We start from the raw sequence: 16167 nt of genomic DNA on the forward strand, positions 1-16167 counted from the left end.
AATCCGGATATTGCACATTCAGATATATATTATATTTCAAGATTTGTTTCTCACAATGTGTCAAATCAAAATTAATTGACTTTAACGGAAAATCAAAAAAAACTTGGATTAATTTCATGATTGTTGATTGTTTGACTGATTTTAACTTATCCAAGTCGCGTGGATAAACAAACAAAATGTTTAATAAAGAAGAAATATGCAAACGTCATTGATAATTACACAAACATTTGATCAATGCAAATGCGCCTAAAAGATTTATGATGTTTCGCATTCCTAGAGATACATCAATAAAAAATACCGTAAAAAATATAAACCAGTAACCTTAAAATATCTAATTGAATGTAATATCTATAATTGGTACAATGTAACCACAAATAAGTGGATTAGTATAACTATTTTCTTTTAGTTTCGAAAATATTTCGGTTTAAGTCAGATTGTATTGCTACTTGTTTGTATAAGTGTCAAAATTATAACTTCTAGAACAACTGATATGTCTACAAGAAACAGATTCAAGCTCCCTCCAACTGTTGGTTCCTTGTAGTGTGCGCATTGGCACGAAGAAATTGTTGCCTCTTGTTGTTACCTCTCGGTTCTTGGTAAGTTATAAATGCAAGCGGCGGTCGCGTACGCGCGCCATTCACGTTCGTTTAATCCAGACCGATGCGACTCTAATTTCGCTCAAATACGTTTTTCTAGTTCGTTCACTCGCACACGTTTTCTCTCGTTTTCTATTCCAATTTTTTCCGAGCACGCCGCAATACGCGACCTGCAACTCAGTTCAGTAGAATAAAATCGAAGAAGAACAAACGTAAAAAATATTGCGTAGTAACGCAGTAGCACATTAGTCGCAGTAAAAGAACAAAACGACACGGAAAAGTGAAACTGCTACGTGCGGCGTAGTGGCGACGCGTGATCGTGTGTGAATTTTCCATTTTTGGATAAAAGAACGTTTTCAAACGCAGTGTGCGACCGGAATCGAACAGGGAAGACGATTCAACATGAAGCTCACTAAGCAGGTCAGTTTTAAATTATTTTTATATTTTTTATACAAACAAATTACAAAGTCATAAATTAAAATTCACAAAATTTAATTGCTTATTAAATCACTTTCAATTACACTTTTTAATCTTCATTAATCGTGTAGATGTAGTTCATTACCACATCTGTTTCATTAGTGTTAAAAATGCTGTAAGGAAAGTTGATGTCGATGTCAAAATTGAAATTAAAATTGAAATCGAAAACCTGCATTACATTATGCCGCGTTCGTATTTTCCCTCTTCGACGAGTGATTTAATTTGCATGCGACTCATAAATAAGTCGTTCGCATAGCGGTGTTTTTTGCGCCTCTGCAAACCACACTTCAACACACATACATCTGCACACAACTATCGCATCGTTAAACACTGTTAAACATACTGGTATTGGTAATATTCCAATAGTGGTATTGGCATTAGTAATACCAACAATCTCTTGATGCCTGCGTTGAGTTGAGTTAAGTTGCGTAGAACTGCGCCGAGTTGCGTTCTTGAAGAATTGAGAGTCATAGCAATGTCGAATATCGTATGCTGCATTCAGAATGCAGTTTAATGTGTTTATGAAAGAGAAATAGAGAGGCATGCATAAAATGTGCAACAAAAAAAAAACGCTTGGGTAATGTCTAGGTACTCATTTACTGTTAACTCGCGTAATGAAAGTGCAATGTTTAAGCGCCAAGTGGATGCGAATGTATATGGCACGATATTTCATTATTTAGTGAGATGGTTTTAATCAGGATTATAATTGGATTCAATAATAACTATTGGTAGTTAAAAAAGAATGATGAAAGAAGAGTTGAAATGTTAATAAGTCATGAAAAAAAAAAAAATGGAAAATGTGTTAATTAAGTTTACAAAAAGATAATTATTTTAAGTATCTAGTTAAAATATTGATTTTCTATTTTGAATTGCTTAAGAAATTTTACTCCACCTAGAATTTAAGAAATTTGATATTATCGCATGATCTGACCTTAAATTAACGATGCAGTTAACGTAGTATCAAATATCAAATTCAATGACTCCAGTTTTAGTTTCATTTTGCTTATTCGTGCAATTTTAATGACAAATTCATAAACTTTAAAAAGTGATGGTATTTTAATCCTATAACTATAACGACATCGCTAAATTCCTATAAAATTCTTGAATTTACGTTATAAAATATTTACTTTTTACCTTGGCACATTTGTTACATACTTTTGCATATAATTCGGATTAATTTTCTAGACTAAATATTTTTACTTAATCCTGGGTGTATTAATCTAAGTATTAGGTAATTTCTGGCTACCATTTTAATCTATGCTAAAACTAATTATTCCATGAAGTGAAAACTTGCGGAAAACATTTTGAATTCTCGGAATTGTTATATGAATCACTATTCTTTACTTTTTCTCATACACGATTAAAATCTATGTTTATCTTGCACATTTTCCATTTTATTATGCATTTATTCATGATTATGACGATAAATTTTATTCTTATTTATTTAATTTATATTTTTATTTGTTGTTTGTGTTTATATCATGATAGTTGATTGCACTTTTAAAGAAAATTTGCCATATTAGTCTGTTTAGACTATTGAGTCTGTTTATAGTCTAAACAATTTCAACGTTGCATACTTCTTACATCTCAACGCATTTCCATTACATTTGCATGGTAGTATTTGGCCCGTCTGACATTTCCACCTTTGCTGTGTATTTTATACTTGTGAACAATTCTTGTCTTCACTCTGAGAAGAACAGAAACACCGCATGCACATTTTCTTTTCCTGCGAGAATTCCACGCTGCAGCCTGTTAACATGTCTGCTTATATCTTCCTGTATTTGTAGTTTTCTCAGACTTTAAGAATTTCAATTGCGATTCAATTGCATCTCGATTGCTAATCGTAATCATTGAGCATTGTGCTCGCAATGGGATGAAAATTAAAGCTGTTATATAAGTTAGGCTTAGGTTAGAATGCTGAGTAGTTCGAGTTGCTTGAGATGTCATGCATTTTCACGCTTTTTAACTTTCTTGTGAATTTTGTAAAATCTATTGTGCCACAGTAAAATAAAGCAAAGTTTTGGAATAGGAAATGTACGTTTTAATGCTTGTGTTTTGAATAAATTCTCAAATGTTAACAATGCGTAGAATTCAGTGACAATTTTATGTAATATGTGTTAAACTTTCCTGTGGTTTAACAGAATAATAAAATAATAGAAATTTTACTAAACAATGGAGCAAAAAGTGATGTAGTAGCAAAGAGATTTTATTTTTCTAAGGATTTATCTAAGTAGTGGATCTATCACATTCTTTAAATTTATTCAATACCTTTATTGTCAAAATTATTACATTTGTCTGTTGAATTGTTTCTAGTTACATGAAAAATCTACAAACAAACTTACTCTATTAAATACAGAAAACATTACTGCGTACAAATATTGTTGCATCATAAAATCTTGATTTATGATTTGATTTATGATGCTAGGAACATTTTGGAAATAAGTCTAACTTAATAGGTACATATATCATTCTCATGTTTCATTTCATTGCACTATATTTGCATTTTACATAATCTTACAGTTTACGTCCAATTAATTTTAAGAAATCAAAATTTATAGATTCATATTAAAATTACAAAGGTATGACAATTAAAATATGCTTGACACACGTCAATATGAATAATTTTTGAATAATTGTTAATTAATTATTCATAAAACATTAAACTGTAAAGGAAGGCATAACAAAACTCCTTGTGTTGATTTGCATCGCTACTGATGATGAAACATTTCTCATGAATTAGTTTCAAAGTAAAATGTGCCACGCCCAGGTGAATTCGCAAGCAATTGCTCACTCACTATTCACCAATCACCTATAAATACATAGACTACAGAAGCATTCATTAGAAACACATTGGTTCTGCTCATTTTCACCTTTGCCTCAATATAATCAAGTAGGCACCCATTAATGTCGAAGTCTTCTTAGAGTACTGTATTCTATGAAGTTGTTTATAGTTTCGACTTTGTCATGTCTTCACAACAATCGAGATATTGAGCTATTCAACATGCAAGCATGCATTGTTTATCAATTGCACGTACGAAATGTTTTGCCTTTGAGCGGTGGGCGTCTCGACAAAGTAATTCTATGCTTGAGTAAATACAATGCGAGTAAACGTGGTGACTTGGAAGTAAAATGCAAGTAAAAGCGTATAACAAACACTAAAACGAAAGAGAGTAGAACATTCTCAGCGTATTGAACTAATAGAACCGGACAGAAACTATGTGCAACTAGCCAGAACAAAGCTGAACTTATTGGAAAGAAAGAAATTTATCGATGACTCATTGATAAATTATCAAGAAAATCAGTTCCCATATTATTAGACATATCAAAAACAAAATATTTTATTTTGGTTACACAATACATATCACAAGTAAAGTTCAATTTTTAAAGATTTATTTAACTTACTGTGAAGTATAAGTATGTATTGCCATATATTTTGTTGTGGCACATGTGGGTGGTCCAAATATGTTCATCGGGAGTAAAGGTGACTTCATTAACATACAATATTTGTTAACTACTTAATAATTAACTTGACTTGACTAAAAATTTGTATCAAACCACATGAATCCATATTTAACACAATTTATGCTCAATATAAATCATATTTATACGTTATCAATCTTTTTCTAAATAATTTACAATCAAAATTTGAACTTTAAAATAAATAAGTTTATATTTATCAATATTATTATTTATGATTCTAACTATTATAAAAATGTGTTATGTTTGGTTAAATTATTGTGAGAACATCCACTATGTGTGAAGTTGATGCTGTGTAGTGCTTGCATAATAGAATTGTGCGGTTGCAAAACGTCAAAGGTCAGTAGTTCGATTATTCGTTGATTGTATACCGCACGGTGGGTCACACGTTACCTACACGTTTCTATAAAATCAACTTAACAGAAATTATCCTAACCAAATTTCGTATTCAAAACATATCAAAAAAGTGAATACATTTCTTAGTTTTCAAGTATATTGTACACCATCTGTTTTTAACACCATACCTGTTAAAAGTTAAGCAATATCATGAAAGGAACAACTAACAGAACAATGGCAAATCATTTTTCAATTTTAATTTGTTGCGATTGGTTACAAATCAATAATTAGTATGTTCCAATTGCATGCCACAAGACACGTTTCAATAGCTATAAATGTCATGAGAGTGTCTATTATCTTGATTTAATTGTGTTTTAATTAAAAATAATAACAAAATTTCATAAAAAAATTAAAGTAAAAGTTTATTAAAGTCGATTTAAATATTTTTGAAGTATAAATTATAAATTGCGTCTTAGACGATCAAATATCAATCGACAAAAATTATGGTATATTGAGTTATGCCAAATATGTAAATGAAATCGAGTAAATATCAGAAGAGTTGATCTTTTTTCGTCACCTCACAAGCTCACATCGTATTACATCACTTTTTTACACTTTTTGAGTTACAAAAATTTACATGTTTTCGAAAACGATTACTTGTTGATTCACCTTAGTGTATCACAAATGTTTGGCGTGTTTATGGACTTGTTTCTACGATTATTTGTGACTTTTGAATGATTTTGACGTTTAACTTTCTTGAATTCGTTTAGAGTAAAAGTAAATAGTCGCAGTAAAATCTATGTCGTTCTAAATTCAATCAAGTTTTGAAACATTGAAACATTTGAAGACTTGAAAGCGAAACCAATTTATGGATTCCTCGCTGTGATGACACACTAGTTTTTATATTTTGCTAATGAGGTGTAAAAAATTTCTTTGCAAATCTTAAATTGCTGCGCGATGCATAAATTAAATTTGAATATTGAGAAGTAGCAAAACGAATCTCTTGAAATTCCTTATTTAGTATTAGTTTGTTTTAAAGCATAATTAAATGAAGAAAAAAACTAGATCAAAAAAGTAATCAAAGCATATTTTTAGTTTAAATAATGTGAGAACTGAGATATCTCATCATTTATCACGATTAATTGTGGGAAAAAAATTTAATCATTTCTTCGTGTAAGCGCGTAGCAATGCGTTATGAAGGAAGAGTGTAATGCGTGCGATGTGGATGCGCATGCTTGTGTGAAGAAGTCAGGTTGAAATCGAAATCGCTGTGCGCAGAAGCAAGTTATGTGAAGTTTTGTCGAAGTCGAGGTGAAGAAATGCGAAGAGTATCATTAAGTTACATCACGCCACTGCGCACGACCTGATTCACTTTAAATTTGTGGTTTAATCTGAATAACTGCATGACCTAAAGCAGAAACAACTTGTATCAACTACACGACGCAATTAAAAACGTGTATTAATATTCATAATTGTCAAAACAACTTATAATAAAACAAAAATATGCGCAATCTTTATATACCGCAAAATTATACAAAAAAACACGGAAATTCGCAAAATTTTTGCAATCATTCTTTATTTTGGTAAAAAAAAGTTTGTATTGTATTTTGTAAAAATAACAAAGCCAAAGCTTTATTTCATAATTTTATGACGCATGTAAATTAAATAAATAAATATTTAACAAAATTAAAATCACTTTGTCGTTTAATGACTTGAAATAAATTCGTCCCTGATTAACACATCAAATGCACCAGAACTAAACACTAAGTAATAGACTTAACTTTATATTACACCATGTTGTTATTTTATAGTCGTTCTTACATCTTCACAATTCAACCAGTCATAAATTGTGTGATTAGACGTCGAAGTCATTGAATTAAACAGGTATTGCAACTGCGACGTCTCAAACGCTGTGAAAGAAGATTTAATGTGCATTAACGAATCTTCAGCACTTATACAAAGTGTGCATTTGCCTGCTTGTTATAACAACATCAGTAATGAGTATTATTCTATTTTGATGTTTTGAATATTTCAATTAATTAATTAAAATTAATGAATAACTTTGGTTATAAATCGTGTTTATGATGCGGTATGTTGTTGTTGAATCACGAAATAGGCGTAATGAAAAAATTAGGAAGTAATAGCCATGAATGAGAATAAAATTAAAAGCATTCAGTTGTTATTAATTAAAAATTAGCATTGTTAATTGAAATTAATTACAAAACTGCACACACAAATGATATTTTAATTGCGTAGTGCGGAATATGACCTTTTCTAATGTTTTCTCAGGGGTATTTGGCATTATAATTGAATTTCGACTACAATTTACTTCTATTTGAAGTTTTAAAAAATGGGTATTTAAAATCACATCAATTTCTTTTTAAGTCTATCACATTTCGTGATGATGAAACTTTTAAATGCTTACTACGTGTAATATAAGATAGAATACGGGTATGAATTGAAATTTGACGTTGAATGATGAATGTAATGCAATTTGCGCTGCCAAAAACGTGAATCTGCAACGCTTTTGACTATTGCCGACTGCGAGCCACACCTCAATATCGCCTGGTGCGTTATTATTTAATTATTACCAGATTACCGCACACAGTACCTATTGGCGGCAGCTGCAATAACCGAAGTTAGGTCTGTTGTTTTGCAGCCTGCTGAGTCGACGGACGACCTTCAACGATTTCTTTTCTTCGCCATCGCGCGCAACCATCGCTTTCGTCCTGCTGTTAATAATCGAGTTAATCATCGCACGAATGCAGCGATATTAAGAACAACAACAACCACTACACTCACTACAACATTCTTAGCATTAATATATTCATTCACATACGTAACTTAATAATACGAAGAGGTTGAGAGTTGTTAAACAGTATGCCAATTATGTGTCTGCAACGTATGAATTTACAATGGTGAAAAACCAGGACAAGAACCGGATTAACACGTAAACAGGCTTCAGAATTGGAACAAGAATAAGAGTGTAAAAATTTAGAGAACACTTGGATTCTCAAACGTGTATTAACCGAGTTATTTGTTATGAAACCTGGGCGTGAACACAGTTATAGAATGTGTAATTTATTTGTATTTAAGTGAGAAAAAATTGTGTTTTGCCTAAAGAATCGAAAATGTATCAATGCCTAATACAAACTATTTGTTTGGCTTAATGCATTATTAATTGAATATAAATTATTAATTAAATTGGTATTTTGAATGTTTCAACACAATTTTATTTTAAATATCTTAATAAAATGTATCTTAGTTTTTTGTTTCTGAGCGGTTGGTTAATATTTTGCTATGGATATATTTATTTAATTGCAACACGTCAAGCTATAAATTATTTTGATATACTAGAGCAAAAAATGTTTAATGTGTTGATGACTCCATGTCAACATAGTTTAATGGTTTATGGCATTTGATTAAATTTAATTGACGAAGGTTTTTCATTCAATGACAATAATATACAAACACTAATAAAATTTTAAATGCTATATACTCAGTTATTATGTAGGTTTTATTACTTTATATTATATTTTCCTGATATATTTTTATATTTATTTTGCTGCTCTAATTTCTAATCTTGACGTATTATTCCCGGCGCCTTCACAAGCATGAACGTACTCAGCAATGCTTTGAAATCGTTTTTTAGTTTTTGTTATTGTGGGAAACTAAACAAGTGTAAACACGTTTTTGTTGGTTTTAACAACTCAATAAAGTTTGCATGCACAATCTAAAATAAACATGAAAATTACACGGTACATAACCGATTATAAAACAAGTACTATGCAAAATATACTGCGAACGAAATAAATCAGAAATACACTCATACACTGATTGCCAAAGAGAACCTAAAGATGTTTGCATAACACCACGTAACATTTACTAACTCGCACCAAACAATACGCCAAAGTTAACACTAAACTTAAATTTATTCAAGCTTATTATCAACACTTTTTGTAATCATATACATGTCTTTTTTTTTAAATTAACTGCAGGTTTAGTATGTGCGTAAAAAATTTCTATTTATTTGAAGAAGGCAAGACAAAGAAATGAAGTGTTTGTCGAACGTGCACAGAGAAAAAGTTGAAATTAAGATCACAAAGTGCGATTGTGACTTGCAGGAGGCGTAATTAAATTTGCATAAGTTTGAAGAAAACAATAGTGTACTCACATACTCTGACACATGAGTACGTTCACATAAAAATACTTCTGTATCTATAGGAAAAAAAAAACGTTAACTATGAGTTTGTAAAGATAGGTAAAGACTGATTGTCGATAAGACCCAACCATCGGAAAGTTTAAACTTTTTAATGAGCAACACGTAAAACAAAGTAAATACAAAAATGTGTGGAAAAATGTACACAGACCTTGAAGAAAGATATTTTTGCTTGAGACGTTTTTAAGTCAAGTTATTTTGGTTCTGATTTTGTGATGATCAACGATAATTTCGAAGGTTACAAGTAGTGAAGAGGAGAAGAAGGCGTTGTGAATTTATTTATACTACTCGTAGAAGCATAAATCTAATAAAATAGGAACAAAACAGGATGGTACAAAATAACTTAAGTTTTTTGCACTGGTTTATTTGTCTAGCAAGATATATAAATTTAACATATTTTGTATAAAGTGTTTAGTAAATAATTATGTAACAAAAATTTTATTCTAAATTTTCATACATTTTATGCACTAATTACAAAAATAATCCAACTTGAATACACGTATATATTAAATTGCAGTTATCAGTAAAATCCTACATTTAGAAATTAGCAAAGTACAAGAATATTGACCTGTTAGCAAACGTTAATTGCACTCTTAAAATAAGTTGAGTAATTTATAGCCAAATCTAACTCACCAGAGTTAATTGCTGGTAAATTAAACTGCAACGCTAAAGTATTAAGTCATTCACAATTAGTAAACTGAATTCTTATTTGATTGAGAATGATTATATAAGATAAAATTTAGCTGATAAAAGTTGTAAATATAAAGATTAGAATTCAGATAATTTTAGATCAGGCTTCATAAAATAGCATGAAGAAATAAAACGATGAAGTATGAAGATAATAATCGGGAGGCGAAGCAAAGTTTACTTTTTAGCCTGTAGTAGAATTAAGTCGAATCGTGAGTAATAAATTCGCTTTATAAAGTGTAAGTTTATAAAATTGCTTACTGTATGTAGGCAGTAGATAAATAATAATTTTAGTAGTAATAAATATAAAAATCATACAGTTGTTAATTTTCGGAAATTATGTTTTTAAATTATAACAAAAATTAAACACCAGGAAGCAATAAATTATTTAAGTGATGAATCAGAGTGTAGATCACAGAATATAGCTGCCAAATCTTATTTATAATAATTTGAAAGCGAAGGCTGAAATTGTTAAAACAAGATTCACGATTCCTAAATGCCAGTATAGTTTGCATTCGTATATTGTTATTAAACTTAATGGACTCTTGTGTGGTTGCACTTCCTATTAATTAGTCTTCAACTGTTTCTTTTTATATAAGTGAATAACGTATCATAATAGTGTATCAATGCACGTATTACAAATGACTGTACATTAATGTTTACAAAATAAGGTGCGTGCACAATTTCACGCAACTTTCATTCGTCACGCTTAATTAACGGCTAGTTATTTCAATTTCCATTTCGTTAGGAATTTCTTTATAGTTGAAAACAAATTTATCTAGTGCATCTGCATTAGTGGAAAAATTAATTATTTATAGAACGTTTTATCAGCTGCCTAATTATTATTTAATTATACGAGTAAATTAATTAACAAAGTGAAATTATTACATTAGTAACAATTAAACCTGTTAATGGATTTAAAATCAAGCAGAAAATTAGTAACGCATTAAGAAGTTTATTGGTTTAGAAATTATCGAGTTATACGATACTATTTTGATACAAATTTTATTAATTAAAGTCGTCTAGTGAAAATTAAAATATTATGTGATTAAAACTAGAATACCAACGAAGGAATTGTTGAAATGAAAGTTGTGTCATTATTTAATTAAGTAATAAAAGAATGGAGTGAAATTCAGTCGACTATTCCTGAATAAGCTGCAACAATAACAATGATGTGAAAATGGTGTATATTAATTAAATAAGTTTTATAATAAAATTATATTTAAAAAATATTTTAGGGGTGGGTATAAAGCCAATTAAATTCACTTGCAAACATTTTACTATTCTGAATTTAAACTAAGAATCGTGCTTGATACCCACACGTGAACATTTACTTCCTTTGGAGTTTGTATTTCGAATAACTATCAACCTATTATTATAAATAATGTCTCGCGTTGTGCTTCACGTTTCATTTTGAAGCGGTATATCCTCATTGAACGCCCGCCCGGAACGAAGAAAAATGTGCACCAAATGGCGAAACGTGTGGACACCGATACAAAGCGTATCATACCGTTGAAATGCATTCGAAGGCATTCAAAATCCGTTCACTTTTATGTGATTCCATTGTTATTATATTTGATATTATGCAATGCACCTACACACTTTACGGTAATACCTTTAGCCACCTTTGTTGCATTGATATGAAATAATACGCTGAATAATTTAAAAATTTGATTTTTCCTTAATTCCGGGAATTTTCAACCGAATAATGCAAAAGAACATACTTTCGATGAACTAAAAGTGGTTATTATATAGTATACGGTAAAATATATGGAATTATATTAATAGAAAATAGTTTAATATTAGTGTTCGGACATAATTTGTCGAAAGTCACAAAGCAGCGTAAAAGTCACAAAGAAAAGCAGAGTTTATCTGCATTTAACGGAGTTTATGCTCTCACTTCATTTCACATTTCACAGCAGGCATTCATTGGCCCGATGATTTTCTTTTGTACGGATTTCGCACAAAGATGCAGTTTATGCGCCAGTGTGGTAATCATTCAATCACGTCGAGAATATACTCGTGATTTGATCTAGTTTTCTTCATCACTGTTACAACATTTCTGTATGGATTTTATTTCCTGGATGTTTTTTACATTACGACGAATACTAATAAGAGAATATTAAACATTTATTACTTGAGATAGAGATTTCCTTCTCAGTAAATGCATAAAATATTGTAGAATATTGTGACATAATATTTTATTGTGATTGTTGTGTTTTTTAACTTCATATGAATTTTCTTTCTACATGGTAATTTCAGCAAGAGTATCAATAAAACATAAAACGATTTAAAGCAGTTGCAAAACGTTTATAATCTGTATCAAATTGAGCATTCTCTAATTCTATCAAAACGTCATTTAAATATTGAGAAACATTGTGAAACATGCAAAACATTCAAGGTGTATTCAAAATGTGTCATGGAAATCAATAGCGTTTGATTTCATTGCAAAAGTTGAGCAAAAAAGACAAAGAATGATTATTTGTCAACGCAAAATTCTGTTTCATGCTTTAAAATAATAATTTTTTATTTAATTTTCTAGTGGTTTCCACTCTTGGTATGCAGTCTTGCACTCTTATCACTATCCGAGTCACGTCGAGTGAGAGTCCGCCCTCTTCCGTCTGAAGAAGAAGAGGAAACTGTTCAGTACTACGCGGCCGAACCACAAGAAGCAGGAGAACAACGTGTGGTGTACATTTCTTCCGCTGATCAATACAATGGTCTATATGGACAACCCTCTGCCTCAGAACGTAGGTCACAAGAAAATTACATTCCTTCCAGAAGCGCTCCATCTCCAAAAGCTGTGAGCAAAACGAAGGAGTCTTCTAAACAACCTCCTGTTCAAACTATTCGAAACTATAACAAAGTGAACGATGATGGATCCTTCACTTTTGGTTATGAAGCTGCTGATGGTAGTTTTAAGGAGGAAACCAGAGGAACTGATTGTGTTGTCAGAGGAAAGTATGGTTATGTAGATCCTGATGGCAATAAAAGGGAATTCACTTATGTAAGTGGTAACCCTTGTGATCCCAACGCTCCCAAAGATGAAGAAATTGATAGACCTGAAGAAGATCGTCAGGAAGCGGATAGTGGACCAGCTAATTATCCAACTAGACCAATCAGACCAATTAGGCCAGTTACTGTGGCACCCAAACCAGTCACTCTCTTCCAAAATAACTACGCTCAAGGTCAAGAAGAGGAGGAACCAGAACCAGAACAAGTCTTGAGACAACAACCTCAGGTAACTACTTGAAAAATAATAAAAATAATAAAAATTATTAATTTTATTATTTTTATTAGCATATCCGTTCTCGTCCTGCCTACCTTGCTCGCCCACAGTATGAAGAAGAAGAACCTACCCCAATCTACCAACGTCAGCGGGTAGTCCAACCTACTACTCCATCATCTGTTATTTACAAACATAGCGTGACACCTTTAAGCATCACTCCAAGACCAGTGACAGCATCAACATCCCGACATGAACAGGAAGCCACTACATACAGACCTCAACTTCTCCAAGTTGCTGTTACTCCTCGCCCTGCTCTCCTCTACACCAAACAAATTGCCTCCCCACGACCCACTGCTTCATCTTCTTTGAGGGGATCAGGCAGCATTGACTTTGATGCGGAATTCCAAAAGTTCCAACAAGAAAATAACATTGTTGCACCTACACCAACTGCTCTTACTCGCCCAGTAGGTCCAGCTAAGTCTCATGTTAAACAACACACACCAGGTGGTCAGATCTACTCCTCTGAACTTGTCTTTGACCCCTCATCGGGACAATACAAAACTCAGTTGTACCAAACCCTTCCTCAGACTGAAGGTGATTTCACGTTAAGTCATCGTATCCAACCTTATGTTCATCAACCTCACTCCCCACTCCTCACAGCTCAACAACTTCAAAACCAGAGTCCTCTTTATCGCCAGTTAAGCAAACCCACTCCAACACCAGTGACGAATAACCAAGCTCTCTATCAACAACAGCAATCCGAGTTGCAATTCCAGAATTCCGCGCAACTTTATGCCCAGCAACAGAAAGCAAGGCAGCAACAAACAGCTCCACAACAATTCTATTACCTGCAGCCGCAATCACAACCTGCGGGCGGGTATCAACCCCAAGGTGGACAAATCGACGCGTTTTTGAGAGGCCATAATATCCAATTCTAAACAGTAATTTAAGTATCATGTTATCTGATGTTTGCGAATTTTTGAGCGATTAACAATCTAGACTAGACTATACCATACTAGACTACGTAGACTAGACTAGCGATATCTGAGGAACCACAGTCATAATTTGTAAAATCTAAAAATTTAGTTACCATTGCTACCGGCTGATGTCAGACACACCTTTTTGGGAGGTAGGTGTCTAGGGTACCAGGACAAAATAGCAAGTAAACAAAAACCCGCAGAGAAAAATCTTACACTTGTAAAATTTACAAATGTAGAACGCATTGTGTTTGTGTTCTTTGGGAGATGACTAGATTACCATGAGGTGATTCGAAGGCAAATCCTGCGCGTTAAATCCACTTTAGTAAACGCCGACCGACCTCTTAACTCGTGCAGTGAAAGCGGCCGCCGAGCTCCGCGAAACGCACGCCTCTTTTTATTATGCAATGCGTTTATTTTGCTAAGGAATTATACACTGACTGTTTCCAAAATATTCTTGAACTATAAATTTTGAACTAAAACTGTTACTATTTTTTCAGTAAAGTCTAAAAATCAACAAATTAAAAACTTTTAATATGAAAACTTAAAAACTATAAAACTAATTTAAAATAAGTTGAGATTTAATTTTGACAAATTTTAAAATTCAATACATAGCATCTTTGTGATACTTGTAAGTCTTCGCGGATAACCTTACAGTTTGTTGTTTTACATTGTTCTCTCACATTTTAAAGCAAGCAGCTTGGTAAAAATAAATAAAGCAACATAATTACATGCATAACATGCATTTTATAAGCGTTACATGGCATTTTGCAAACTACCATAATAGTCATTGTTGAATTGAAGTTGAGTTCTCTTTATTTGCTTCTATTTTACTTCTTCTCTTGCCGGCAATAGTAAAAGTTATCAAACAGCATCTCCAACTAAAGATATTGTTGCTTATGCTTTAAAAATCAATCAAAAATTAAGTTTATTCTTATATCTAGAAATCCATCTGGTGTGAAGGAGTTTAATGAATAGTCAAAGACAAGCCAAGGTCGATCGGCGTTTTCTTCATCTCTGGAATAAATAAAACGAATCGAAATCGAATCAAAAACGAAATACGAAATAAATAATAATAATCCATTCAGCATGTCAAATGAAAATTTAATTATGATTCTTTTTAATCATAATTTTGTAATAATCACATAATATCTTCACAGAAAATTCAAGAAATCTTATCATACTTTAATATTGAGATTAGTAAATTGCATTTGTAAATAATCTGATGTTGATGTAAGTATGTAATATAAATTTGAACGATTTGAACGAAAAGTAACACCTTTATGAAGTATTATTTTTGTACTTGTACTTTGTATGCATGTAGGTACTTATTTCTGTTTTTGTAATTATTAATAATTATTGATACGTATTTGTAATCGCATTGTAATAATATAATATTATATTTTAAATAAATGTTGTACATATTTATACAATTATTTGTGTTTTATTGCTGTTTCAACAGAATAAATTTTCATATTTTCTATCGCAAAAATATTAAACTGTTATTTACCTTTTACAGTCGCGTAAATCACAAATTGTATTCATTAAAATAATGTACGCTTGCACAATGATTACAACTTTCATGGGAATCGGTCTGCACGAGTTTAAATCGTTTGGGCGTTGGCTACTTTGTTCTGTTAAAGTTTGCTTAACAACAGGCATTATTTCCCATTCGATAAATGGTGGGCGGAATTTACCCAACGTGTATGAATAAATGAATAACACTTACAATTTGGTCTAATGAGGTGGGCAAACAAAAGAAAAGAAACTGATCCACACAAAGATAATGCAAAAATAACATTAATGTTTGAAAAATCAATAAAATTTATTATCATTGCGGTATGTAATTAATTAAATAAATTACACTATACACTACGCATATTATTTCAAAAGTTGTTTATTCCAAAGATGTTCATTTATATAGTTGGCGTGATTCAACCTAGAACTTTTGACTTCTTGGCCTTTCTTATTGTTTTTATTGCTTCCAAGTTGAACTTCAAATGAACGCCTTCAACTGGTTTCAACCAACAAAAGCAGACTTCAACTACACCGGCAATACAACAATAAATTCAAGTAAGTACCATTAATAATGTTCCTTATTATTGTTTAAACCAAGTTCCAAGAACGATCCGAACAAGGAATTCTAAAATTATTATTAATTGATCACGA

At 31.6% G+C, this 16167-nt stretch overlaps 1 protein-coding gene across 1 annotated transcript; it reads left to right on the forward strand.

Annotated features, from left to right (window-relative positions):
• Positions 1-626: 626 nt before the first annotated feature.
• Positions 627-15431, forward strand: LOC135790666 (uncharacterized). Its single transcript, XM_065300942.1, has 3 exons — positions 627-1016; positions 12335-13033; positions 13093-15431. Exons 1-3 carry the CDS (start codon positions 999-1001, stop codon positions 13957-13959), a joined length of 1584 nt encoding a protein of 527 aa, XP_065157014.1. The 5' UTR covers positions 627-998; the 3' UTR covers positions 13960-15431.
• The last annotated feature ends 736 nt before the right edge of the window (positions 15432-16167 follow it).

This window comes from Atheta coriaria, unplaced genomic scaffold, assembly GCF_025399875.1.
Source record: "Atheta coriaria isolate IRGN ID8LTWV9N9 unplaced genomic scaffold, Caltech_Dcor_3.1 hic_scaffold_4_pilon, whole genome shotgun sequence".
Lineage (NCBI taxonomy): Eukaryota > Metazoa > Arthropoda > Insecta > Coleoptera > Staphylinidae > Dalotia > Dalotia coriaria.

Coding starts and splice junctions, on each gene's coding strand:
- LOC135790666 (XM_065300942.1), top strand. Junction 13,034..13,092: donor TCTTGAGACAACAACCTCAG/GTAACTACTTGA, acceptor TATTTTTATTAG/CATATCCGTTCTCGTCCTGC.